The sequence below is a fragment of the Cynocephalus volans genome, chromosome 11, assembly GCF_027409185.1.
Source record: "Cynocephalus volans isolate mCynVol1 chromosome 11, mCynVol1.pri, whole genome shotgun sequence".
Taxonomy (NCBI): domain Eukaryota; kingdom Metazoa; phylum Chordata; class Mammalia; order Dermoptera; family Cynocephalidae; genus Cynocephalus; species Cynocephalus volans.
The window spans coordinates 20,277,910-20,301,659 of NC_084470.1; the positions used below are offsets into that span (position 1 = coordinate 20,277,910).

Here is a 23,750-nt window from a genome sequence, read left to right on the forward strand (position 1 = left end):
CCCACCACTATTTGGCCAAGAGTAGACCGCAAGGTGCTTCCGGGGTGAGGCCTGGCCTGGTCGGGATGCTGGGCTCACATCTTGGCATCGCGGTTTGGCATTCCACTTGCATGACTTGAAGCCTAATCTGTCTTCAGGTCATCGGGAGGAAGCCGAGGCCTTACCACGGAAGCCAGGCCTAGCGCTGCACAGCTGCTCTGCCCACTACAGGCCTGTGAAACCACTTCCGCACACGGACCTACCAACCACAGCCACTGCTATTGGGCAGCCCGCGCCCATCTGCCTCAGGGGCGGAGCCTCAGAAGGGGCGGGGCTTAGCCTGACATTTTGCGCCTTTGGTTCCGCCGGCGTCACTTACCACCTAATTAGCCATCCAGTGCGCATCCGGGTCAGGCGTGGATGGCAGAAGATTCCAAGCCGCGAGGTCCAGCCCAGCAGCGAGCACAGCTCCCCCAGAAGCGCCCCATCCCGCCCAGCCCGCCTCGCCTGTCCTCCACGCCTGTCGGCGCCTACAGAACCGCGCCGCCGCGTCCTCTGCCAGGCCCCGGGAGCGCCGCCCCCAGCGCCATCGAGGTCATGGGCAGCCGGCCCCGCAGCCCCAGCGCCTGCCCTGCGCCCCGGTGGGGACCGCAGCCGGGAGGACCCCGCCCTGGCAAGCGTCGCCGACTGGAGGAGCCCGCGGACCCCGAGCCCCGGGTGGCGCCCACCCCGGCAGCGCTCACCTCAGTGGTGGTCCTGGCCGCAGGCTGCGCCCTGCAACTGCCCCTGGACAACGTCGACCTGGTGCTGGAGCCCGCGCCCACGTCGGTCCTGCAAGTGTCTGTCCGAGGACACACCCTCCTCCTGGTCCCCGAGGTCCTCCTGGGCTCGGTCGACGACCGCTCACGAGGGCAGAGAGACTCGCCTGTGGACCTGGAACTGGGCGCTCTTCTGGACGCTCCCAGGGAGGATGTCGTCTGCGAGCAGGGATTCTTCTGCACATCTGTCCCAGAGATCGCCGCCCAAGAAGAGGCCTACGAGAAGGACCCTGACCCCGTGTTCCTGGCGCCCTGGATGGACCCTCCTGCCGGCTCAGCCGCTGGGTTCCAACCCTCCGCTAGAAGGGTGTCCAGCCCCAACCTGCAGGGCCCCATCCCAGAGCCCTGTCCTCTGGCCCCCACCCCTAGTCCAGAGAGACGTTCTCCTCACCCCATCTTCGACCTGGACTTCCACCTTCTGGAGCCCTTCCCGGGCTCACCACTCCAACCTCTGCCTCCCTCTCCGAGTCCAAGTCCCCGTGTGCGTCCTGAGCGTCCTGAGCGTTCTCCCCGCCCTCCGTGTAAGGCCCGGAGACGCCTGTTTCTGGAGTGAACTGCCGGTCACAATCCCTTGCCATCCTGCTGGAGTCCAGATGAGGGACTTTTTTTTTTTTTTTTTTTTTTTTTTTTTTGGTGGCTGCAAGTACAGGGATCTGAACCCTTGAGCTTGGCGCTCTAACCAAGTGAGCCAATCGGCCAGACTTCAGGTGAGGGACTTCTGACATCGTTGTGTACACTGCACAACCTACAAGGATCTCCTAAATTGGATAATGGAGAGATGCTTTTTTGATGCAGGCTGCACTGCAGAATTTTGGATCAATGATGGACTAGAACGTCTGGAAGAAAGAGCACCTCGGCAAAAAAAAAAAAAAAAAAAAAAAAAAAAAGTGCTACTTTAAATGTAGTCTACTTTCAGACCTCGAGATTGCTGGTCAGATCCTTTTCCTTATAGAAGTCACCCTTAGGCAGCTTTCATCCACTAATTTTGCTTCAAACCTCAGCTTCAGCATTTTTCTACCCCAGCACCATACCACTGCACCCTTTTTATCCCAAATTAGAGTACTTACTAAATTTCAATTATTTAATGGGCTTTGGCTCTAGTTTCTGTGCTAGTTTATGAGGACTTTCTCACCATAGACTTTTTCCTAGCCCCCTTGGGGGGGGGGGGATCTAACAAATAATTGGACGTGGACAAATGATTGCTGTTTACCAAACTAAACATCGAACTAGGAACCATGACCATGAGCCCTCCCTTTTTTTAATGGTTAAGTCAGCAAATGGTTTGACTATGTTTTGGGTTCGTGTGGTCCTCCACCCCCTCAAGAACAAGCTCTTTTCCATTCATTTCTTCTAGTTGTTTTAATATAATTCTCCTGTTCTGGAAAGTTTACTATTCTAAGATTTTATGTTTTTATAGTTCTAGGATCTCAAATACATCTTGTACATTGTTACTGCTGTATAGTAATAATTCATTTCTTATGTTGATAAGATTTCCAACAAAATTACTCAATCTCTTTAATGGTTTATTTGTAGATTCTCTTGGTTAGTTGATAAAGAAAATATCTCTAAATAATGAGAATATTATCTCTTTTCATAGGCCTCTTATATCTTGTTTTTCCTTAATTTTTTGTATTGGATATTACTTCAAGTCCAGGTTGAATAGTATGGTTGACAGGGGCATCCCTGTCTTATACCTGTGTTAATGCTTCTAATTTTTACCATAAAATATGATATTTACTGTACATGGCTGGTAGATAACCCTTATCCTATTGAAGAAGTTAGTTTTTAGTCTTTCTGATCATAAAAGGTGTTGGATTTCTGTTTTGTTTGTTTTTGGCTGAGTAACTACAAAGACTTTATCAAATTATTTTAAATGTTGGAATTTGATTGTGTGTATATATAAAATAGCTACATGGAACCTTTGGGCCACAGGAGTACATACAGAAACCTGGCAAGACAGCGAATGAGACCAGGCTTGGAGCTTCAGTGATTTTAAAAATTCACTATTTTCTGAAGACTTGAGAAGAGAAAGGTAGAAGGAAAAAGGCAGTAACTGCCGGGTCACTTTAAAGTTTTAGATATTAAATTTTAAGAAATTTTTTCTGTATGCGTTAAACGACTCTGCAGTTTCCTCTTTAATCAGTTCACGTGGTGTGCACTGATAGAACTTTTCACAACTAAGTATCTTTGCATTTCTGCTATTCCACATTATTTTATATGATTCTAATTCCACCCTAGGTTGTTTTTATTATGTTTTTGGTTTTTGTTTTCTGTTTGTGTGTTTTTTGGGTTTTTAAAACGATAGACACACCACTCCTAATTTTAAAATGTCTATTATTTTTCCAGGTTTGCCTTACATTTTTATATCAAAATAAATTATTACAATAAAGCTGAAGTTAAAAAGATACTAGTTTTTTTCTGTTGAACATTAATAATTATTATTTAGATTTACCAACACGCTTTACCAGTTCCCTTGCTCACTTTCTATTCTTGCATTCTACTCCCTCCTTCTGTCCTCATTTGTCTTCTACCAAGGTATGCTTTTTAAGAATTCTTTCAGCTATAGCCTGTGTGCTAAATCGTAGTTTTGTATGTCAGCAAATATTTTAATTACAACGTCAAACTTGTGTGATATTTTAGCTGAGTTTAAAATTCTAAAATCAAGCCTATATATACTCTCTCACTACTTTATCACTCTGTTACTTTCCCCTGTCATTCATTATGACAAGAGAAGTCTTCTGTTATTTGTATTGCCACTACTTTGAATGGGATTAGACTGTTGAGTATTTTTCTTGACTGATGTTCTAAAGTTTCAACCTGATGTCTTTAGTGGTAGAAATTTTGCCTCCTGCAACTCAGTGAGCATTCTAAATCTGGAGAACTAATTTTTTCCTAAAATCTCAAAAAAAAAAATGAGTCAATATCTCTTGGACCTTTGAACCCCTCTCCAATATCTAGAACTCCTAATAGAGACATGGTGGTACTGTTTAACCAATACTCTCCCCTATGTCTCTTAATATCCATGTTACATTTTCATACCCTTTATCATAGCACACTTTCTATCATCAAATGAACCGATTCTATCATTGTCTGTTTTCAAAATTGTGTTCATTTCAAATACTGCATTTTTCATTTTCAAGACTTCTAATTACTTGGTTTTTTATACCTACTTGCTCTTATTTCACAACTTTTGTTCAATGTCACATGAACTTTTCTTGTTTCATGGATACTATCTCCTTTATCTCTAGAAGAATTTAAACATTCTTGTTTTAGATTCTGTATTAATTAGCTTGATCATTATATTTCCTCAGGCACAAAATCTCCATTTGGTACCATTTAATGACATTGATTTCTTCTTGAGCAAATAAATTTTGGTTTGTGGACACATTTTGAATGGGAATTCATTTTCTGCTTCATATTTGAATTTTGCATTTGCCTCTTCCTGGTTACCTAAGATCCAAAACTCAGAACAAAGCATTATGGAGCTCATATAATTTGCCACTCAAAAATTACACTTCTCATCCTCAAGTAATCACACATGGCCCAATTTCCAGTTTCAATGCAATAGTGATGCTGTGGTGGACTGTCCATACTCCCACTCCATCAGGACTGCTTAGAGTATTAGCAGATAACTCGGCTTAGCTGCTGTCCAGGAACTACCTTCAGCCTCCATGGATACTACACTTTAATGACTGCTCAATTAGGGTCCAGCCCTCTCACTTCAATTCAAGACAACTCTGAAGGACCATCCCAGTTCTAGAGTTCTCAGTGAGGTGGCTGAAGCCTGTGTTGCAACTGCATCCCAGTTCAGCTCTTCTATCTGCCTGGTCATATTTTCTTTGTTCCCCTAAATTCCTGCATGCAAATCTCCATCTCAGAGTCTTCCCAAACTGATTTAAGACAGCTGATGCCAAGAGTTGTCATAAGAAGCAGCCACTAAAATTGATCTCAGAGCTGAACCATGGAGCATGAATAGCCCATGGCATGCTACAGCAAAGCGGATAAGATCTTAGTCAGTGCTGATCTTATTGGGACGCTGGTAGAAGGAAACACATTGACATTCCAGGCATTTAGAAATTTGGGGCACAGAGTAATTATAAGAAGTAATATTTATAAGTAGTGTGAAATTGAATGTTTGTTTCTAGGACAATCAAGGCATTTTAGAAAGAGAATGAAAGACTGAGGGTGATTAATTACCAATAAAACCTAAATATGAGATCTAGACAGTCTCCTTGGCAGCATATAAATAGCCTTTCATCTTCTGGAGCTAAAGGTGGGGAAACTGAGGATTTGGTCCAGGATTTATTGTAGGGATAATGGAGCACCATAAAAGGTTGAATTCTCAAAGTAGTCAAGACTATAATAGTGAAGTCATGGTCCTAATTGGGTCCTGAGACTTATGATGAAGACAACCAGGTAGATACATTTGAATATCAAATTTTTTTCTTTTTTTTTTTAATTTTATTTTGGTATGGAGGTCCCTCAAACAATTGCAGATAGACCTGCCATATGACCCAGCTATCCCACTGTTGGGAATATACCCAGAGGAATGGAAATCATCAAGTCGAAGGTATACCTGTTCCCCAATGTTCATCGCAGCACTCTTTACAATAGCCAAGAGTTGGAACCAGCCCAAATGTCCATCATTGGATGAGTGGATATGAATATCAATTTACAAGCATTCTCCCATGATGCAGGATTTAACACCCTGGCAAGGACCCCGTAAGACAGTGCTAACATTCTAACAGGTGGCTTTCGGAAGCTTGGAGGAAAGGACATCCCACACTAAGCTAGTTAAAAAAGATGTCCCACACTAAGCTTGCCATAACTGCCAAGGCAGTCTGCAGAAAAAAAGAATCAAAAGATTCAGAGAAGTGGGTATGATACACTGAATTTACTACCTAATGCTATAAAGTACAGCAGCTACTGTGATGTGTGGGAGGGCCTCGAGGAATGATGCATAACAAAGCAATAAGGAACTCACTGGAGAGGCACCAGTATCACTGAGAAGCTCAGTAAGCCAGGATGATGGGAGGAAATGACAATAGAGAGCAGGACTCCTTGCTAACCATGGGGATAAAAGGATCTGAGGGACTGAAAATATAAATGAACTATGTCCAAATCATACATGACAGTAAAACTCTGACCCACAACCTCTGCAGCAACCATCTCAGAAGCCGAGACATAACCTGTGCAATAACTGGCCCCAAAATGTTCAGAACTTGGTCAATAACTGCCAGCCTCCCTAATTTTTGTCCCCACTTCTAACTCAGGACCAACCAGAGAAAGCCAAATATGCTGTGCCTAAGACACGAGGCACACAAACCAAACCAATCACATACGGTGTCCTGCTTCTAATTAGCCCACCCCCAGCTTCCCTGTGCCACAGTTTCCTATCAGACATACTAGAGGACTTCCCACTTTTCACTGTAAACCTTTCCCACCCCTCTGTCTGCCTATAAATCTCTGTGATGGGGCTGACTCTCTTGCTATACTAAGCACTGAATACATAGCCTCTGCTTGTTTTCACATGGGCGGTCTTTGTTTATTTTCAGTTTTCCTAGAGGCCTCAGTGAAATATCGTCCACACAGCCCAGTGTGGTAAGTCAGCACCGGGTCTGAACTCTGCCTTTGCATTAAGTTCCTCATGTATTTATTGTTCTCAGTTTGGTACCTAGGTTTTGTTATCAGTTCCATTTGTTTGGCATGCTTGGTGGAATTAAGCCATTCCTCTCCGTCCCTTTTTGCTCTGTTTCGTGTTTCCATTTTCTGTTGAACCACCTAAAAGTGTTTGCCACAAGAAAGAAAACCATAGGGTAGAACACAGTCATGGGCCCTATGAGCCTGTTGTCTGAGGCAGGCTTTCAGTCTGGTTGAGTTTGCAGTTCTCACCAGACCTGCATACATTTGGACAGACTTGCTGGGGATCATCAATAAAATCAGACGAGGTTCTCCTGTTTTGATTTTTTGTCCTGAGAGTTTGGCTTTGATCCAGAAAGAGTATTCTCTCTAGTTTTCCACCTACCACAGGGTGCAGACAGGTCTGCATTCAGAGGTCGCCAGCCATCAGGTGGGGGCCTTTGACACAAGGTGCACAAGCATCACATTTTACTTACCATTGACAGCTCATATTGAGTCATCTAAGTCTCAATCCTCTCCTCTTCCAGGAACAAGCTGGCTCTCTGTACGTATTCTCATTACAATCCTAATTCTTGCACCTGTCTTTCTAAAGGGCATGATTTCACCAAGGATAATTTGGGCCTTCAGTGGTCGCTATGGGGAATATTTGACTTTGAGAGGCAGCTTAGAAAAGAAAGGTAATAAGATTTCTCAGGTTAAATGGGCAGCATTTTGTGATTGGGTACACAGAGACCACCAAACAAACTCTGAATCAAAATTTGCTTCATTAAAAGATTCTTTTGCCAAAGCTAATGAGAAATTTGGCAAACAACTAACTAGACTCACTCTTCTAGTAAACCTCTGCCCTTGTCATCCAGTTCCCTCCCTATATCCAGATCTCCCTCTGCCCCTTATCCTTTCAATTTCTCTCCTTCCATACCTCCATCTCGCTGTAATTCTCCTCCTCTAGGTCCCCTCCCTTTTCCCAACAACTCTCCCAAGAACCTAAAATGTCATTAACCCATCTCCCCATGAACCAGGTAGTCGGGCAACTGTAGAATTTGAACCTTGAACTCGAGCTGAATTACAAGCTATAAGCTTCCCTAAACCCAGACTGGACCAGCAAATATTCACAGAAAAACTTATTTTGGGTACATGGTACCCTAAATTACCTGACATATCAACTTATACACATATTGGTCAGAACCACAGATGCTAAATCCTAGATGGCAAAAGCTGATTGGACAAACCCAGAATGAGACCTGCAGAGTCACTCTTTTCATAATAAACCTGAGGGTCAAAAAAAGCCTGAAGATTAAGAAAAGTCTCCTAAAAGCCATACCCAAAACATTTTCAATAAAAATGAATACTAGAGCTACTATTTCTATATTAAATGCTGCTACCGTTGCTCATCCTCTTCCTTGAAATAACTGTACTGCACAGATTGTAGGTATTTCAAATAATACACAGATTTCCCCTATTTCCCAGCCTTTAACCCTTGGACCCTTGACTGAAAATATTCCGTCCTGCTCTGTGATAACTTACCTGCAAATCTAATAGGGAGAGACTGACTTGGCACATGGAGTTGCAATATTAAATGCATACCAAAGGGACTATTTCTTGGGTTTCTAGAGGATTCCTCTAGTCATAATCAAGTTGTGTCTATTCAAGATATACCTTTGCATTCGCTATTATATTTGATGTATTTGATGTATGCCCCAGAAAAAGATCTTGACACTATACCTGACCTTCTATGGGCTAGAAATTCCACTAACATAGGAAAAATAATGGGAGCAGAACCTATTAAAGTTCAAATAGATCCTACAAACTGTACCCAAACTTCCCCAATATTCCTTGAAGCTAAAAGAGGGGCTCAAACCTATAGTTGAAGGCCTCATATACAAAGGTCTTCTCATAGCCTGCACAACCCCTTGTAACACTCCCACTCTGCTAGTAAAGAAACAAAACAGGCAAGGATCTCGATTTGTTCAAGACCTCAAAGCCATCAACAAAATTGTTATACCTCTCTTCCTGATAGAACTTGACCCAAATACCATCCTGTCATCAATTCTGCCTGAAGCCACTTGCTTCACTGTAGTAGATCTTTGGTGGGCCTTTTTCAGTGTATTTCTAGAGCAGGATAATTAATATCTTTTGCCTTCACCTAGAAAGGACTACAATATACCTGGACAGTCAAACCCCAGGAGTTCACTGGAGCCTCCTCCAATTTTCCCAGGTCCTCAACCAAGACTTTAAAAATCTAAAATTCCCCTTGTGATTCAGTCCTGACACAATATGTAAATAGTCTTCTACCTTGTTCAGAGAACAAGGAAGCCTATAAAAAGGATTTAATTTACTTGCCCCCAACCTTAGCAGAAAAGAGACATAAACTTTCAAAAGATAAGTTACAATTTTTCCAGATCACAATCCATTATTTAAAGCATTACCTATCTGAGGAAGGAAAAACATTCTCTCTTAATATACTAAAGACTATTCAGAAATATCCTAAACCCCTCTCAAAAGACAATTGAGAGTTTTTCTGGGTTTCACTTGTTATTGCAGACAATGGGTGCCAAGTTTTTCTAAGATTAAAATCTATGAATTGACTAAATCCTCAGTAAGAGAATCTCTCCCTAGAAAACCGAGTGTGAACAGGCCTTCTATAACCTGAGGAATACTGTTTAATGGCTTTGTTCTCTAAGCTTTCCTAGCTGTCAAAAGCTCTTTTGTCTATTTCTGCATAAGCAATCTGGACAAGCCCTCAGGTTTTAACTCAACTTGATGGGAACCACCAAAAACCTATTGCTCCAAAAACTGGAACCAACCAAGATAGGTGAATAGATGAACAACTGTGGTACATCCATACAATATTATTATTCACCAATAAATAGAAATGGGCTATCAAGCCATGAAAAGATATGGAGAAGCCTTGAATTCATGTTGCTAAGTGAAAGAAGCCAGTTTGAAAATCACTGTATGATTCCAACTATATGTCGTTCTGGAAAAGGCAAAACTATAGAGAGAGTAAAACTATTCGTGGTTGCCATGGGTTTGGAGGGAGTGGGAGAGCGGAATAGGTAGAACACAGAGGATTTTTTTTAGGGTGGTGAAACCCTAAAATTCTGTATGATACTATACAAGGTATCTTCAAAAAGTTCATGGAAGGATTTGCATTCAGTACAACACTATGATGGTAGAAACAGGACATTATGCATTTGTCACAATGCATAGAACTGTACAACACAAAGAGTGAACCTTAATGTAAACTATAGACTTTAGTAACAAGTATATCATGGTAATGCAAGATGTTGATAGTAGAAGAAACTGAGCAGGGGAGGGGTGATATACAGGAAACTCTGTGCTATTTGTTCAACAGTCTATAAACCTAAAACTGTCCTAAAAAAATAAATCTATTAATTCTTTAAAGGTAAGGAAGGAAAAAAAGATCCTTTAGAGAAGTTAACATCAAGGGTAAGATATTTTAATGAGCTTACATTTAAAATCACATTGATAAAGGAAAGAGGGACCTGCTTGATGTGCAATAAATGAGGACGTTGTTAGACGTGTGTTGGAGGCAATTTCTACACATTGCTAAAATGGCCAGTTCAGTCTTTAGTGTGCCTTGTTAATGAAACCAGGAACCAGTTATCCTAGCCTGTGTCCTCTACTACCCCAACCTCTAAAAAACAAAACAAAACAAACAAAAAACATGAACATTCCTTACTATAGCCTCACCCTTGACCTAATTGAAAAGGTCTATTCTCCTTGTCTTAGGGCGATAGCTGTCCTCATAGCTGCAAAACTCACAGAAGCTTCTGCTGAACTAATTCAGCCTTGTCACATAGCTTCATGGTTCCTCGTGCAGTGCAGACATTACTACTGAGAGAACACACAACACTTTTCAACCAGCTGATTAATGTCTTATGATATTACTCACTCCCTCTCATATTACCATTCACCACTGCAGCCCTCTGAATCCTGCCTCTACCCTCAGGTAGAGATGAGAAATGGCCAGAAACCAACTCCTCCAGGGCACTTTGAACACAGTCAGGTAGATTTTATTCAGATTCTAACCTGCATGGAATTTGACTATGTTTTAGTTTTGTATGTCTATTTTCAGAACAGGTTGAATAATTTCCAAGCCAAATAATTCCAAATAATTTCCAAAGCTACATCCCTTACAGTTACTAAAGAGTTGCTTGATTCTGTGTTTCCAACCTGGAGCATACCAATTTTTACATCAAATGACCAAGGCACATGCTTTATGGAGACCATTATAAAAGAATGCTATAAGACATTATGCCTTACTCAGAAAATACACTGCCCTTAACACCCACAATCTCCTAGAAAGATTAACAGCACCATTAGCATCTTTAAATGAAATTAGCAAAACTTTCAGAAACCACTGAGCTCCCTTAGCCAAAGATACTCCTACTAGCCCCTTATGAAGTCATACATTCCACTCCCTTAGAAACACATTGGTTATCCTCCTATGAACTGGTAAATGAAAGGCCCATACATTAACAGATTTCAACTCCAATATGAGACTCTGCCCTATCGCACATAGACATGGCAAAATATTGTGAGGGACTCACGTACTAGACCTAGTCCTATCAGCAACAGGTTAAGGCCACCTTCCAACCACAGCTTCCTAGAAAGCCTCTTCATGATCTTTAGTCAGGAAATTTCATCTGTTGGAAGGAATATCAGGAACTTAAAAAATGCTCTTAAACCTCATTGGAAGGAACCTTATCAGGTACCGTTTACAATAAACTCAGCAGTGAAAACTCTAGGGAGTTGATGCACGTGTTCATGTTTCACAACTAGGACCAAATTCAGAATTCCATAAAGTTGAAAGTCAGTTCCAACAGGGGACATCAAATTGAGGATTCTCGAGATCCACTAGAAGAAGCCAATCTTTAGAAGCAGACAGTTAACCTAAGACTTTCAAAACAAGCAGATAACCTGACAGCTTCTGCCTAAGGCAGGTCAAGAGTCCTGTCTATTTCCCGTTTTGTTTTGTATCTGCTACTGATCATCACTCTCCTCTTTTTCTGTAGACCCCTGGTGTTGTCCAGCCACAATGGCTTTTTCTGTTTGCTTTCCTCTTTATTATAATTGTTAGGATCAAAACATACCCATTCTAACACCATTCTTGGCTTATCTCAAACAATAACCACTGCTCTTCATCCTACTGCTGCATGTGTCACCCATCCCAGACCCCCAGGATGCAAACCTCTGGGTGATTCCAGTCTCACCAAATGAGACCGCAGGGAATTATAGCTAGTAGCATTTCCACATGCACCAACATTGACATAACACCTTAAGCAAATAAACCCGAGACTTTGTGAGTGCTTAAAAAAAGAAACTATAAAAAAAGAAAGAAAGATACAAGATTTACAATAATTTGTTGAACTTTCAAAAAGAGAGAACAGAACTGAGACCACTAGAGGTGGGAAGGTGGGGGGGGTTAGTGAGAAACTGATAAAGGGCCACAAAAAATGATTACATTGTGTAATGTTGAATATACTAATGATCCTGACTTGAGCATCACATATTACACACAAGTATGGATATTCAACGCTATACCCCACAGATATGTATAATCCATTATGTTTTAATTTTTTTTAAAAGCTGAGACTTTGCTAATGTTCCTCTCTTCAGAAAAAGAACTTATTGTTATAATCTATTGATCAGACCTTAAGTAATTTTAAATTTGAATTCAACAACCTCTGTAGGGTGATGAGCAAATACTGTTGACTGGAAGAGACTTAAATACGTAACCCAGGCTAACGTAAGGTCTTGGTTCTGACCTCGTGTTGTAAACAACTCCTTTTTTCTTAGATCTTCATGAGACCCTGCTAGATACTACTTCCTTTTTGACCAGGATTCCTGGTCCTGTTTGTATCAGACTAACACCTCACACACTTTAGGAATATTATTCCAAGACTTGTCTATACACAGAGACCCTAATTCTATAAATCATCAAGGCCAGAAATTCTGACTCAGATGCAAGCTCCAAAATGAGGTCAACCTTGATTATTCAGGCACCCAACTTGGGAGAGTTAACTGACCAGTTTATGCAAGCAATTTCGGCAGTGTCCCCTTTGTTGGGAATCATACAAACAGAAAATCCTGTGAGAAATTTATCATTAATTCTGGCAGAAGCTATTAACCATACTGCTCCTGTTCTAAATGGAATAAAGATCAGTCTCAACTTATTGGCATGAGTAGAGACAATCACATTTCTCTAGGTTTCTTGTTTTCTAGTCATGGCATTTGTATCACTGCAAATATTTCTTGCTGTACTCAGATCAAAGAAACAGATAAGATGGAACAGGCTATACATCATTTTAAGAAAAAAGCCACTTGGCTCTCTAAGGTTGATCCTTATGTCCTATGGGGTTTGTTTTCTGGTCCTGAGTTGGGATTGGGATTCTGAAACACCTTACAGGAACTATTAATTGTCTGTTTTTGTCATAGTGGTCATGATGCTGGTCTTCTGTATTCTATCTGCAGTCTTAAATGCTTTTGCACAGCCACTCTCTCATGAGATAATAGCTATGATAATACACCAATAAAAAGATCAAAAAGATCTTTCAATACAATTAACTATGGAAATGAATGAACAATCCATAAGTGGTGAAGACCTGAGTCTATACCCTTCCCTGAATTGATCCACCTCTTGCAAGCAAAAGAATGATCGAAGGGACTGGGGGAGACTAAGAGATTTATACAAATTGACAATGACCAGATCACATATGACAAGAGAACTCTGACCCTCAACCTCTGTAGAAACCAGCCCAAGAAGCCAAACAACCTCTGCAGTAACCAGTCCATGAAGCCAAACTACAATTGGCCCAAAATGGTCAGCATTGGTTAGTGACTACCAGGCAGGGGGAAGAATTTCAGCTTCTTTGACTTATGGAGCTGAAATCTCACCTGTCACTACATGCTTTTAGATTCAGTTCCATGAATGTACCCCAGTATCAACTTAGGAGGCAACTTAAGTGTACATACAGTATAGGAATTGCATTGGAGAACCGCTGCATACATTTCAGACTCCCAAACATGACTACATCAGTAAGTGAACTAAAAACACCCCATCTTCAAAGGGAAATGGTAGGAAATTTTGTCTATCTGAATCTTGGCTCTAAATGGAGGGGGAAATAAAGACTCCTTTGCAAATGTCACAGTGAGGGCAGGGAAGAATATGTTTGGCACCCAGATGATTCACTGGTTATCAGAGGTTCATTCCCCTCAAAGATGAGGGTCTTGGCCACCACACCAGGTAAGCCACTTAGACCAATTGATGTGCAAGCCAAGGGTGGCCCTCATGTGACTTTGGTCTAGAACTCACACTGTCCTTATGGGAAAAGAAAAAATGGAAGGAAGGGGTAAAAGAAAGGAAAGAATGGGAAAGAGGTAAAAGAAGCAGCAGATGGGAGGGAAAGAGAGAGAGAGGAAGAGAGAGAGAGGTTAGTTAAAAGGGTTCACTGCTTGATTATGCTGGGAACTTCCCAAAGCAACCCCAGTCCCTTCTAAGAGAATACCCCTTAATCATAGGCCTCAAAGTCGTCTCGTCTATAAAGTTCCAAAGCAGAGACTCAGGAAACAACCCAACATAAACGAGAGAGCACTGAAAGAAGAAACAGCAAAATCAATCTTTCAAACAATGAAGATATTTACCAGATCCATAACTGTAAAGGGATATATAAATTTTTCAAAAATAAAATAAGGGTGAAATGAGGATAAGGAACCACTTTTTTAAAGAATGGTTAAAATGAACCTTTAAAGATATGCTATATAAACATTTAGATAAAAATATAATTTATGAATTCAAACAACAGATTAGAAACAGCTAAAGAAAGAATTGGATATCTGGAAAAACCATCTATAATTTATCATATAAGGGTGCAGACAAAAAATAATAAAAAGGAAATGAGAGCTATTAGAGGAAAGGAAGAAGTTCTAACATATGACTAGTTGGAGTTCCAGAGAAAGAAAATAGAGAAAATGAGGTGAAGGGCAACATTTGAAGAGATTCATAATAAATGAGGAGTGCTTATAATTGATGGAAAAATTACTTATTCATTTAACACATATTTTTAGTGTCCACTCTACAGGTAAGAATGTTCCAAAATGAGGGCGGGTATAGTAAAGAGCAAAACACTTAAAAATTGCTGCCATCATGAGCTTATAATCTGGTGAAGAGAATACAGACACTAAATAAGATAAATAAATAAAGTGCACAGCATGTTAAATACTGATAATTGCTAAGGATTAAATTAAGGCAGAGAGGGGAGATAGAAGAGTCAGGGACTGTCATTTTAAATAGCGTGCTCAGAGAAAGCCTCAGAGATGGTGCTGTTTGCATCGTGGTCTGAAAGAAGTGAGGAAACATGCAGATAGATGCGTGTAGAGTGCTCTGGGCAGAAGAAGAGCAACTGCAAATTCTGTGAGTATTCCTGTCAATTTTTAGGATAATCATAGAGGCTGGAGAGCTGTAACAGAAGCAGCAGTCTAAATAAAAATGGAGGTGGGAGGTCCCTATAGAATCCTGTAGGTCCATATAGAATCCTGTAGGCCCATAAAAACATTGGCCTTGGGCCGAGCCCGTGGCGCACTCGGGAGAGTGCGGCGCTGGGAGCGCGGCGACGCTCCCGCCGCGGGTTCGGATCCTATATAGGAATGGCCGGTGCACTCACTGGCTGAGTGCCGGTCACGAAAAAGATTAAAAAAAAAAAACATTGGCCTTTACCCCAAGTGAAACTGGAGGTGTTTGAGCAGAGTGGCATGATCTACTTATGGTTTAACAAGACCACTCTAGCTATTATGTGGGGACTCGCCTGAAGAGAAGCTAAAGAGATATGCAAGGAGACCACTTACAAGGCAGTTCTACGGTAATTCACTCAAGGGATGAAAGTGTTAGGAGGATGGTAGCAGGAGGAATGGTAAGAAGCGGTAAGATCAAGGACACCCTGATGGAATAGATGTGGAGTGTGAAAGGAAGACACTCAAGGATAATTCCAAGGTTTTAGTTTGAGCAACGAGAAGGATAGAGTTACCAATCACTATAATAGGGAACACTTTGAGAGAATCACATTTGGGGAAATATGAAGAGCTCAAATTTGGACCTAAAGTTTGAATTGCCTGTTATTAGGTTGGAATATGTCAAATGAGCAATATTCAACCATTCTGGCCTACAAAAATGAAAATTGTGTACGGTTCGGCTAAGACATCTAGGAGAAAATGTTGACAGTGCAGTGGGATGTTCATGGAAGAGGTACAAGAGGGAGACACATATTCAAGAGTCACCAATATAGGTGATACTTAAAGAAAGGGAATAAAAGTTGATAGAAAAAAAGAAGGCCAAGCACTGGGTCCTGGGATATACCAGCCTTCAGAATGAGGAGGAAACAGCTAAGGAAATAAAAAAGCCAGGGACAGATGGAGAAAGTGTGAGATCTTGGATGCCAAGGGAGGAAATGTTTAAAGGAGATAGTGATTGTGTCAAATGTTGCTCATTACTCAGGATAAGGAGTGATAATTAACTATTGGCTTTAATAATGTGGGGGCCATTGGTGACTTTAATAAGAGTGCTTACAGATGACTGGCATAGACAGAAGTCTGATTAGAGAGGGCTCAAGAGAGTGTGGGAAAATTAGGGAATGCAAGTACAGTTGACTAATTGAAGAGTTTGAATATATAAAGAAGGAGAAAAGTGGCACAGAAACTGAGGGGATTTAAGTCAAGTCAAGAGAGCTTTTGTTTGCTTTAAGATGGAAGTGGTTACCTTTCAGTTATATATTGAAGCTGTTGATTCAGTAGTTAAAATTTGATGACACAACACAGAGATGAGAGAATTGCTAGAGTGATGTTCTTGAGGAGGCAAAATGGGATGAGATCAGTTCACAAGTGGCCTTTGCAAGGAGCATAGACAATTCACTTATGGGAATACAAGAAAAGGCAGAATATATAATCACGATGCAGCTTGATGGGCAATTATGGGAATTTTGGGAAATATCTTCTGATTGCCTCTATTGTCTCAGTGAAAAGAAAGCAAGCTAACTCCAGGGGTGAAAACAAGAAATGAGGTATTGGAGGTTTGAGAAGAGAGGAGGCCACATTCATCTCAAAGAGTAAAGGAGTAAATTGACTAGAGCAAAACAGTAAGACCACTGGGCAGCATTAGGAGCCCATCTGAGGTTGGTGATCATGCATATAAACTGAGAACAGTCAATGGGGTTGAGTGTTCATCTCCAGACACGTTCAGCTGCACAAGAGCAGGCACAGAGTAGGCAGATAGATTTAACCAGCAAAGCAGGAGATGGGAAAGGGAGATGAGGATAGAAATATGACACTGATGATCATGACTTTCCATGGAATTTAAGTTTGGGGTAAGGAGGCAAGTGAAGACCTGATGGTGTCAATTTCAGTGAAAAGCTGATAAGATAAATAAATTTTTCCAGAGAAGCTGAAGGACTGACAGCATTTGTATATTTAAAGGACTGAGCTAGAAAGTTAGGAGTTCGTGCTCTGAGAATAAAATGTTTGAAATTGTGATTGCGGAGGGGTTACAACTTGGGGATAATGACAAGGTAAAGAGTATGAGTCAGTGAGGTAGGAGGGAGGACAAAATGGTTGAAGGGAAAGAACTAAGTGGCCAGGATTTGGGGAAAGGATCTATGAAAATATTAAAATCACCACAAATTACTATACCAGTAGGAGAATGGGTGAGAATAATAGTGAATCAGGTGCTAAAGTCTTCGAAGATTGTGCAAGAGTGATAAGAGACACTTGCTACACATACATCTGACAAATAACTGTTATTCAGTATACTGAAACTCAATTTTTTCCCACAAGGGGGTGCCTCATTCCTAGAGGTACTTCAAAACCAGGTCGATGCATGGAGAGGACAGAACAAGTTCCTATTCTATTTGATTCTTCCAGCTCCAAAATTCCATTTAATATACTGTCTTTGGATAGAGGATGTATCAGATATTAAACTGATAAGAACAGATACTACACTTGATCTTAGACAAAGGGTGTTGAAACCCAATTTTTAAAAAGTAAAAAAATAGAAGATAGAAACATTTCAAAGAGGCTTCCGGTCAAGATGGCAGAATAGACGGTCCCCAGCGTCACTTTCTCCCACAAATCAACCAATTTACAACTATAAACAAGCAACGACAGCCAAGCTGGGGCTGCTAGAGTTCAGAGGAAGAGGAAGAAAGACCTATGGAGTGCATGAAGGCAGAAGAAGCCACGATGAGAGAAAGAAAGGATCGCTCCCATCATTTCGAGACCCGGCTGCTTCCAAGCTGGAGCTGGTGAGCAAATGGAGCAGGAGCTGGCAAAAGCCGCAGCTGTGCCTTTTGGATGAACTTTCTTGGAGGCGGCACGGTAGAAGAGGGCCTTGGTGGCCCCCAGGCCAGCAAGATCACTAACAGAGATCCTGTGGACCCACATAGGAGTTAGGAACCATAGCAACAGAATAAAGGAGCCACTCAGAGGCTGGTGAGTCATCACAAAGGACTGGTGCATGGCCCATCCCATGGGAAGTGTTTAGAGCACAGGCAGTGCGGAGATGGGCCCATGGGGGGAACATTGGGGCACAGCAAGGACAGCTGATCTGCCCGCCAAACAGCACTCAGAGAAGACTGGTCAGGAATATAGAACTGCAGGGGATGCAGTTTGCTGAAAAGACTCGGGTCCAGACCAGAGTTTCTACACAACCCAGGTGCACTGGATCTCAGACCAGAAGTACTTACAAAGTCAACCATTAAAACCTGAGCTGCACAAAAGCCCTCTCAGGGAATCAACAGCAAAGCAATAATTTAGCTCAACCACAGGGCTCAAGTGCTGGTCGCCACAGGAAGTTCCCCCATTGTAGAAGTAAGCAAAGGACAACAAATTAGTTCCAGTGCACAGTTTAAGTGGTGGAAACAGCAAATAATCCAACACAGAACTGAAAGAAAACACAAAATACCCACAGACCAGAGATTAAGTTTGATATTAACTAGTAAAGGTCTAACACCACCAAAGAACACCTATAAAACCTAGAAGGACAAGAAGCCCCTTTGACTCCCCAGCCAGGGATAGGGGAGGGCTGGGGGCCTCAGCCATGTCCCACAACACCCGCAACCAACCCAGCAATGACCACCAAACCACCACAGGAAGCGCCCCAGACTCCTCAGCCAGGGCAGTAGGGGACTGAGGGCTTCAGCCACACTGCCCCAACATCTGCAACCAGCCCATTGATGACCACTGAACCATCACTGGAAGCCCCCTGGTCTCCTGAGCCAGGGAAGTGGGGGGCCAAGGGCTTCAGCCACACACACCCTGACATCTGCATTCAGCCCAGCAATTACCAAGCCACCACTGGAAGCTCCCAGGTCTCCCCTGCAGGAATGAGGAGGGTGCCACAGGCCTCAACAATGCCCCCCTTCCTTCCTCCTTCTCCCACCTTATTTCCTTCCCCCTTCCCCTCCCACCCAACTGCTTTGCAACAACATCTTAGAATGTAAAAATAGATGGAGCCGGGACCAACCCCTCCTCCTACAACCAGGCATGCCACTGCTACCACAGGGCCCACCCCGGGGTCCTGAGGTATGGAGCCAGAGACCGACCCATCCTCCCGCAACCAGTCAAGGAGCACACCAAAAACACCACTTCCATGTGGGTAGCCCACCACAGCCACCACAATAGCTGCTGCAAAAGCAACTAGACACCACAACCACCATGCAGATGGCCCACTAGGCACTTGAGTGCATTGTCACAAGGACGGTCACCAGCAGAGACCAAAGAAAAGAAGAGGATGTCTCTCTCCACAAAGCCCATTCCAGAGTGATAGAAGAAGGATCTAATCTATGACAATAGTGGGGGACATGAACACACCTCTGGCAGCACTGGACAGCTCATCTAGGCAACAAATCAACAGAGTAACTATTATTCTTTCAGAAGGAGAGAAGAAATCTAGGGTTATCAGAGGTGGGAGGGAGAGGGGGATAGGGAGAGATTGGATAAGGGGGCATAAAGAATAAGTACGATTTGTAATAATATATATGCTAATAATATTGATTTGATCAAGATATATCAACATTGAACCCAAAAAATATGTATAATCAATTATGATTCAATTTTTAAAAAAAGAAACATTTCAAAGAAATATATATAAGAATGGCCAATAAACTTATGGAAAAATGATCCACCTTGTTGGTAATCAGAAACGCAAAATGAAAACACAATGAGATAGCGTTTTACTACACCAGGCTGGAAAAGAACAAAAAATCTGGCAAGAAATGTTTGCAAGGATGTAGTAAAATGAAAACACTCTGCTCACAGGAATGTAAACTGGAAAAACCATTTGGGGGAAAAACGTTGGGGGGATGCATTACCTGTTAATTTGAAAAGCACACACAGTACCAATTAGCTACCTCCTCCTAGGTGTATGCCATACACATATGAGGAAAGAGTGCTTAATTTAAAACCAAATTATGTTTGCGTTTGACTCCCACATCTAACACAAACTAGGTATTTCATTTTGAAAAATGTGCCTTACCACTCTGAGACTCAACTATTGTGAAAATTGAAAAAGATCATTTTTAAAAACAATCAGCAGAATTGTGGACACATAAGTGCTCAATAAAAAAAAATTAATTGTATTAGTAGTTTTAATTTTTATGGATATCATTAATAATTTTATAAGGACTTTAACCTTCAGAAAGAAACTGCCACCGAATGCTTCACTTTAGTATTTAAAAAACCCTTCGTAAAAAGAAATCTGTATTTTCCATTTACTCCTGAAATGAGTAATTGGCCAAGCATTAAAAAAATTTCCTGAAGCATCTGCGGGTCATTTTTTTGAAGGCGGTCTTTTTGAGCGGTCTTTTGTCTAGAATCCCTGAAATCAAGGGAAACGTTAGTGCTAAAGGTGAGCCATCTTTGAACCACTATTACTTGTGTACGGTTTTCTCCCTGACAGTGGTTATCCAAGTCACTCTGCCCCCTAGAGCCCTACGAAAGTATTTCTGCACAGTCACCAACCAACCACAGACATGGCTATTGGGCAGCGCTAATACCCCGAGGGCGGAGCCTCAAAGAGGGCGGAGCTTAGCGTGACATTTTACGACTTTGGTTCCGCCGGCGTCACTTGCTAACATAATCGACCGTCCAGTGCGCATCCGGCTCTCTGCGTGGACGGCAGAACATTCCACGGCGCCAGGACGAGCACTGTGAGGGGCGCGGCTCCCTCAGAAACCTGGGCTGTGGCCCTCCCGGGAGGCGACCCCAGATCTCCGAGCCCTCTCCCCGCGAAGCGCAGTCTCCCGCCCAGCCCGCCTCGCCTGTCACCCACGCCTGTTGGCGCCTGCAGAACCGCGCCGCCGCGTCCTCTGCCAGGCCCCAGGAGCGCCGCCCCCAGCGCCATCGAGGTCATGGGCAGCCGGCCCCGCGGCCCCAGCGCCTGCCCTGCGCCCTGCTGGGGACCGCAGCCGGGAGGACCCCGCCCTGGCAAGCGTCGCCGACTGGAGGAGCCCGCGGACCCCGAGCCCCGGGAGGCGCCCACCCCGGCAGCGCTCACCTCAGTGGTGGTCCTGGCCGCAGGCTGCGCCCTGCAGCTGCCCCTGGACGACGTCGACCTGGTGCTGGAGCCCGCGCCCACGTCGGTCCTGCAAGTGTCTGTCCAAGGACACACCCTCCTCCTGGTCCCCGAGGTCCTCCTGGGCTCGGTCGACGACCGCTCACGAGGGCAGAGAGACTCGCCTGTGGACCTGGAACCGGGCGCTCTTCTGGACGCTCCCGGGGAGGATGTCGTCTGCGAGCAGGGATTCTTCTGCACATCTGTCCCAGAGATCGCCGCCGAAGAAGAGGCCTACGAGGAGGACGCGGACCCCGTGTTCCTGGCGCCCTGGATGGACCCTCCTGCCGGCTCAGCCGCTGGGTTCCAACCCTCCGCTAGAAGGGTGTCCAGCCCCAACCTGCGGGGCCCCATCCCAGAGCCCTGTCCTCTGGCCCCCACCCCTAGTCCAGAGAGACGTCCTCCTCACCCCATCTTCGACCTGGACTTCCACCTTCTGGAGCCCTTCCCCGGCTCACCACTCCAACCTCTGCCTCCCTCTCCGAGTCCAAGTCCCCGTGTGCGTCCTGAGCGTCCTGAGCGTTCTCCCCGCCCTCCGTGTAAGGCCCGGAGACGCCTGTTTCGAGAATGAACCCCCGCCCCACCAAAACACACACACAACAAACCTGACGGCCCTATGGGATTCCCAAACCCCTCGCACTGAATATCCAATAACTTGAAAATTGAGCACCTCATGTGCAAACGATTGCTTTTCCGTGCACACTACCGATAATAGGAGAGGAAGATTTTAGGAAAAGAAAGCAGATTCTAGACCTCATCTTTGAAATCGAGAATCTGCCCAGGGATACCAGAAAATGTATTTTCAGATTTCTGGGCTTCTTCACAAGATCATTCTCAGTCCCCTCCACTCCCCCTAGTTTTGCATCAGTTTTCTCTCAAAATCCACTTATGTTGTGAGTTTCCTTGTATGTTTTCCTATTAATTTATAAAGACTTTAAGCCATGGCTTTTCTCTTTCATAGTGTTTCCAGCTGCGCTCCTGGTAAACTGCCAAACAGTATGATGGTTACTATACACGATTGTATGGTGTTTGTTCACAGCAACCTCTTAACCTGCTCAAGAAGTTCTCTACCAGTCAGTTTACTTCTTATAAATGAAAAACTATGTTGAATTTTTTCAGATGTTTTCAACATGCATTGGGATATGTATATATTTTTTAAATCAGTTCATCTGGTGATTCCACCTAATAGACTGATGGAAAATGTTTTCATTCCTGCCATTCCACATTATTTTTTTCGTGAAGTCCCAGAGACAGATACACGTTATTTTATAACTTTTAAATTCCATTCTGAGTTTTTTCTCATGTAAACCAAACTTCTAACTTTTAAAACGTGAATTTATTACCATATTTGCTTCACGTTTTTATAAAGTAAGTAAATTACTACTGAAGCTGAAGTCAACAAGGTGATTCCATTTCATTTTAAAACATCAATAACTATTCAGGTGTACTACCACGCTTACCGATTCTTTCCTGCCTTTTTATTCTTATATTCCACTCTCTCGGTCTAACCTCAATTTTCTTCTTGCTGAAGAATATCCTTTAATAGTTCTTACCACTATGTCTTATGTATGGTAAATATCTTGGTTCTGTAAATCTGAACATGTTTTTGTGATAAACTTCTGAATAGTGTATATCTGAAAATGTTTTAATTGTATATTCATTCTGAATTCTAAAATGATATTTAACTACTTTAAGATGATAGTCCATTGTTTGCTATTTTTTGTTCTCATTTTGTCTTCTGCTAATCGAGTTACCCCTTTTATATGTGATTTGACTGTTCATTTTAGTATACTTTAAAATATTTATTTGCCTTTGGTGTTTTACAGTTTTACTATAATGTGTCTACAAATAGACTTTTTATTTGGCTTGATGGAATTTAACTATTAATATTGGAAATTATCTCTTGCCTGAAATCCTACAAAACTTTAGACTCTATCTCCTGGAATATCCCATACATCCCCATGTTGGAAATCCAATCAGATATATAATGGCACTACTCAATCAATCTCCCATGACTCTTAACATCTTAATGTCATATGTGTATGGTGTGTGTATACACACTTTATCAATTCCAACTTTCTTTATTCTTTAATCAAATTAACTACTCTTCATTGACTGCTTCCAATATTCTGTTTATACTTCTATAAGAAAGTTTTCATTTCGGAGATTGTATTTTTTTTCCCCAAGATTTTTACTTCTTGTTTCAAAAACTTCCCCACTTGGTATCATAAACTCCTAGGTTTGTTTCATGAATGGTATGCCATCGTTTGTGTTTTGAAGTTTTTTGAACTTCAATTAATAGCTCAATTAATTCAACTTCCTTGCAAGCAAAATCTTCCATTTTTTGTTTTTAACACATTGCGTTGCCTCATGTGCTCAGTAATTTTCATTGCGGGGCACACTTTGAATGGGACTTCTTCTTTTGTGTCCCACATTTGTAATTTTTACAGTTTACACTTCCTAGTCCTCCAAGAACCACAATTCAAAATCAGGGTTTTTGGAATTCTGTAACTTATCTCTCTGGAAAGTCACGGGTCTAATCCCTAAGCAATCGCACAGTGGCTCATTGCCAATTTCAATCTGTCTTTTCTTCATCAACCACAGGCACAACCATGAAATAGTGATCAGTCCCTCTCCAACCTCTGATCACTGGCAGTGGGCTGATTTTCAGTCCCCTCAAAGGAGTGGAAATC

The 23,750-nt window shown here is 42.5% G+C and overlaps 2 protein-coding genes and 1 non-coding gene across 3 annotated transcripts; 2 read left to right on the forward strand and 1 right to left on the reverse strand.

Moving 5' to 3' along the window:
• The first annotated feature begins 576 nt into the window (after positions 1 to 576).
• Positions 577 to 1,350, forward strand: LOC134391311 (proline-rich protein 23B-like). The gene has a single exon (XM_063115326.1). The coding sequence runs from the start codon at positions 577 to 579 to the stop codon at positions 1,348 to 1,350; it is 774 nt and encodes a 257-aa protein (XP_062971396.1).
• A 15,930-nt stretch (positions 1,351 to 17,280) lies between these two features.
• LOC134391458 (U2 spliceosomal RNA) lies at positions 17,281 to 17,468 on the reverse strand. Its single transcript, XR_010024990.1, has one exon. It is a non-coding gene; the product is annotated as a U2 spliceosomal RNA (small nuclear RNA).
• Positions 17,469 to 20,854: 3,386 nt separating this feature from the next.
• LOC134391340 (proline-rich protein 23B-like) lies at positions 20,855 to 21,628 on the forward strand. Its single transcript, XM_063115367.1, has one exon. It carries the CDS (start codon positions 20,855 to 20,857, stop codon positions 21,626 to 21,628), a length of 774 nt encoding a protein of 257 aa, XP_062971437.1.
• Positions 21,629 to 23,750: the final 2,122 nt, after the last annotated feature.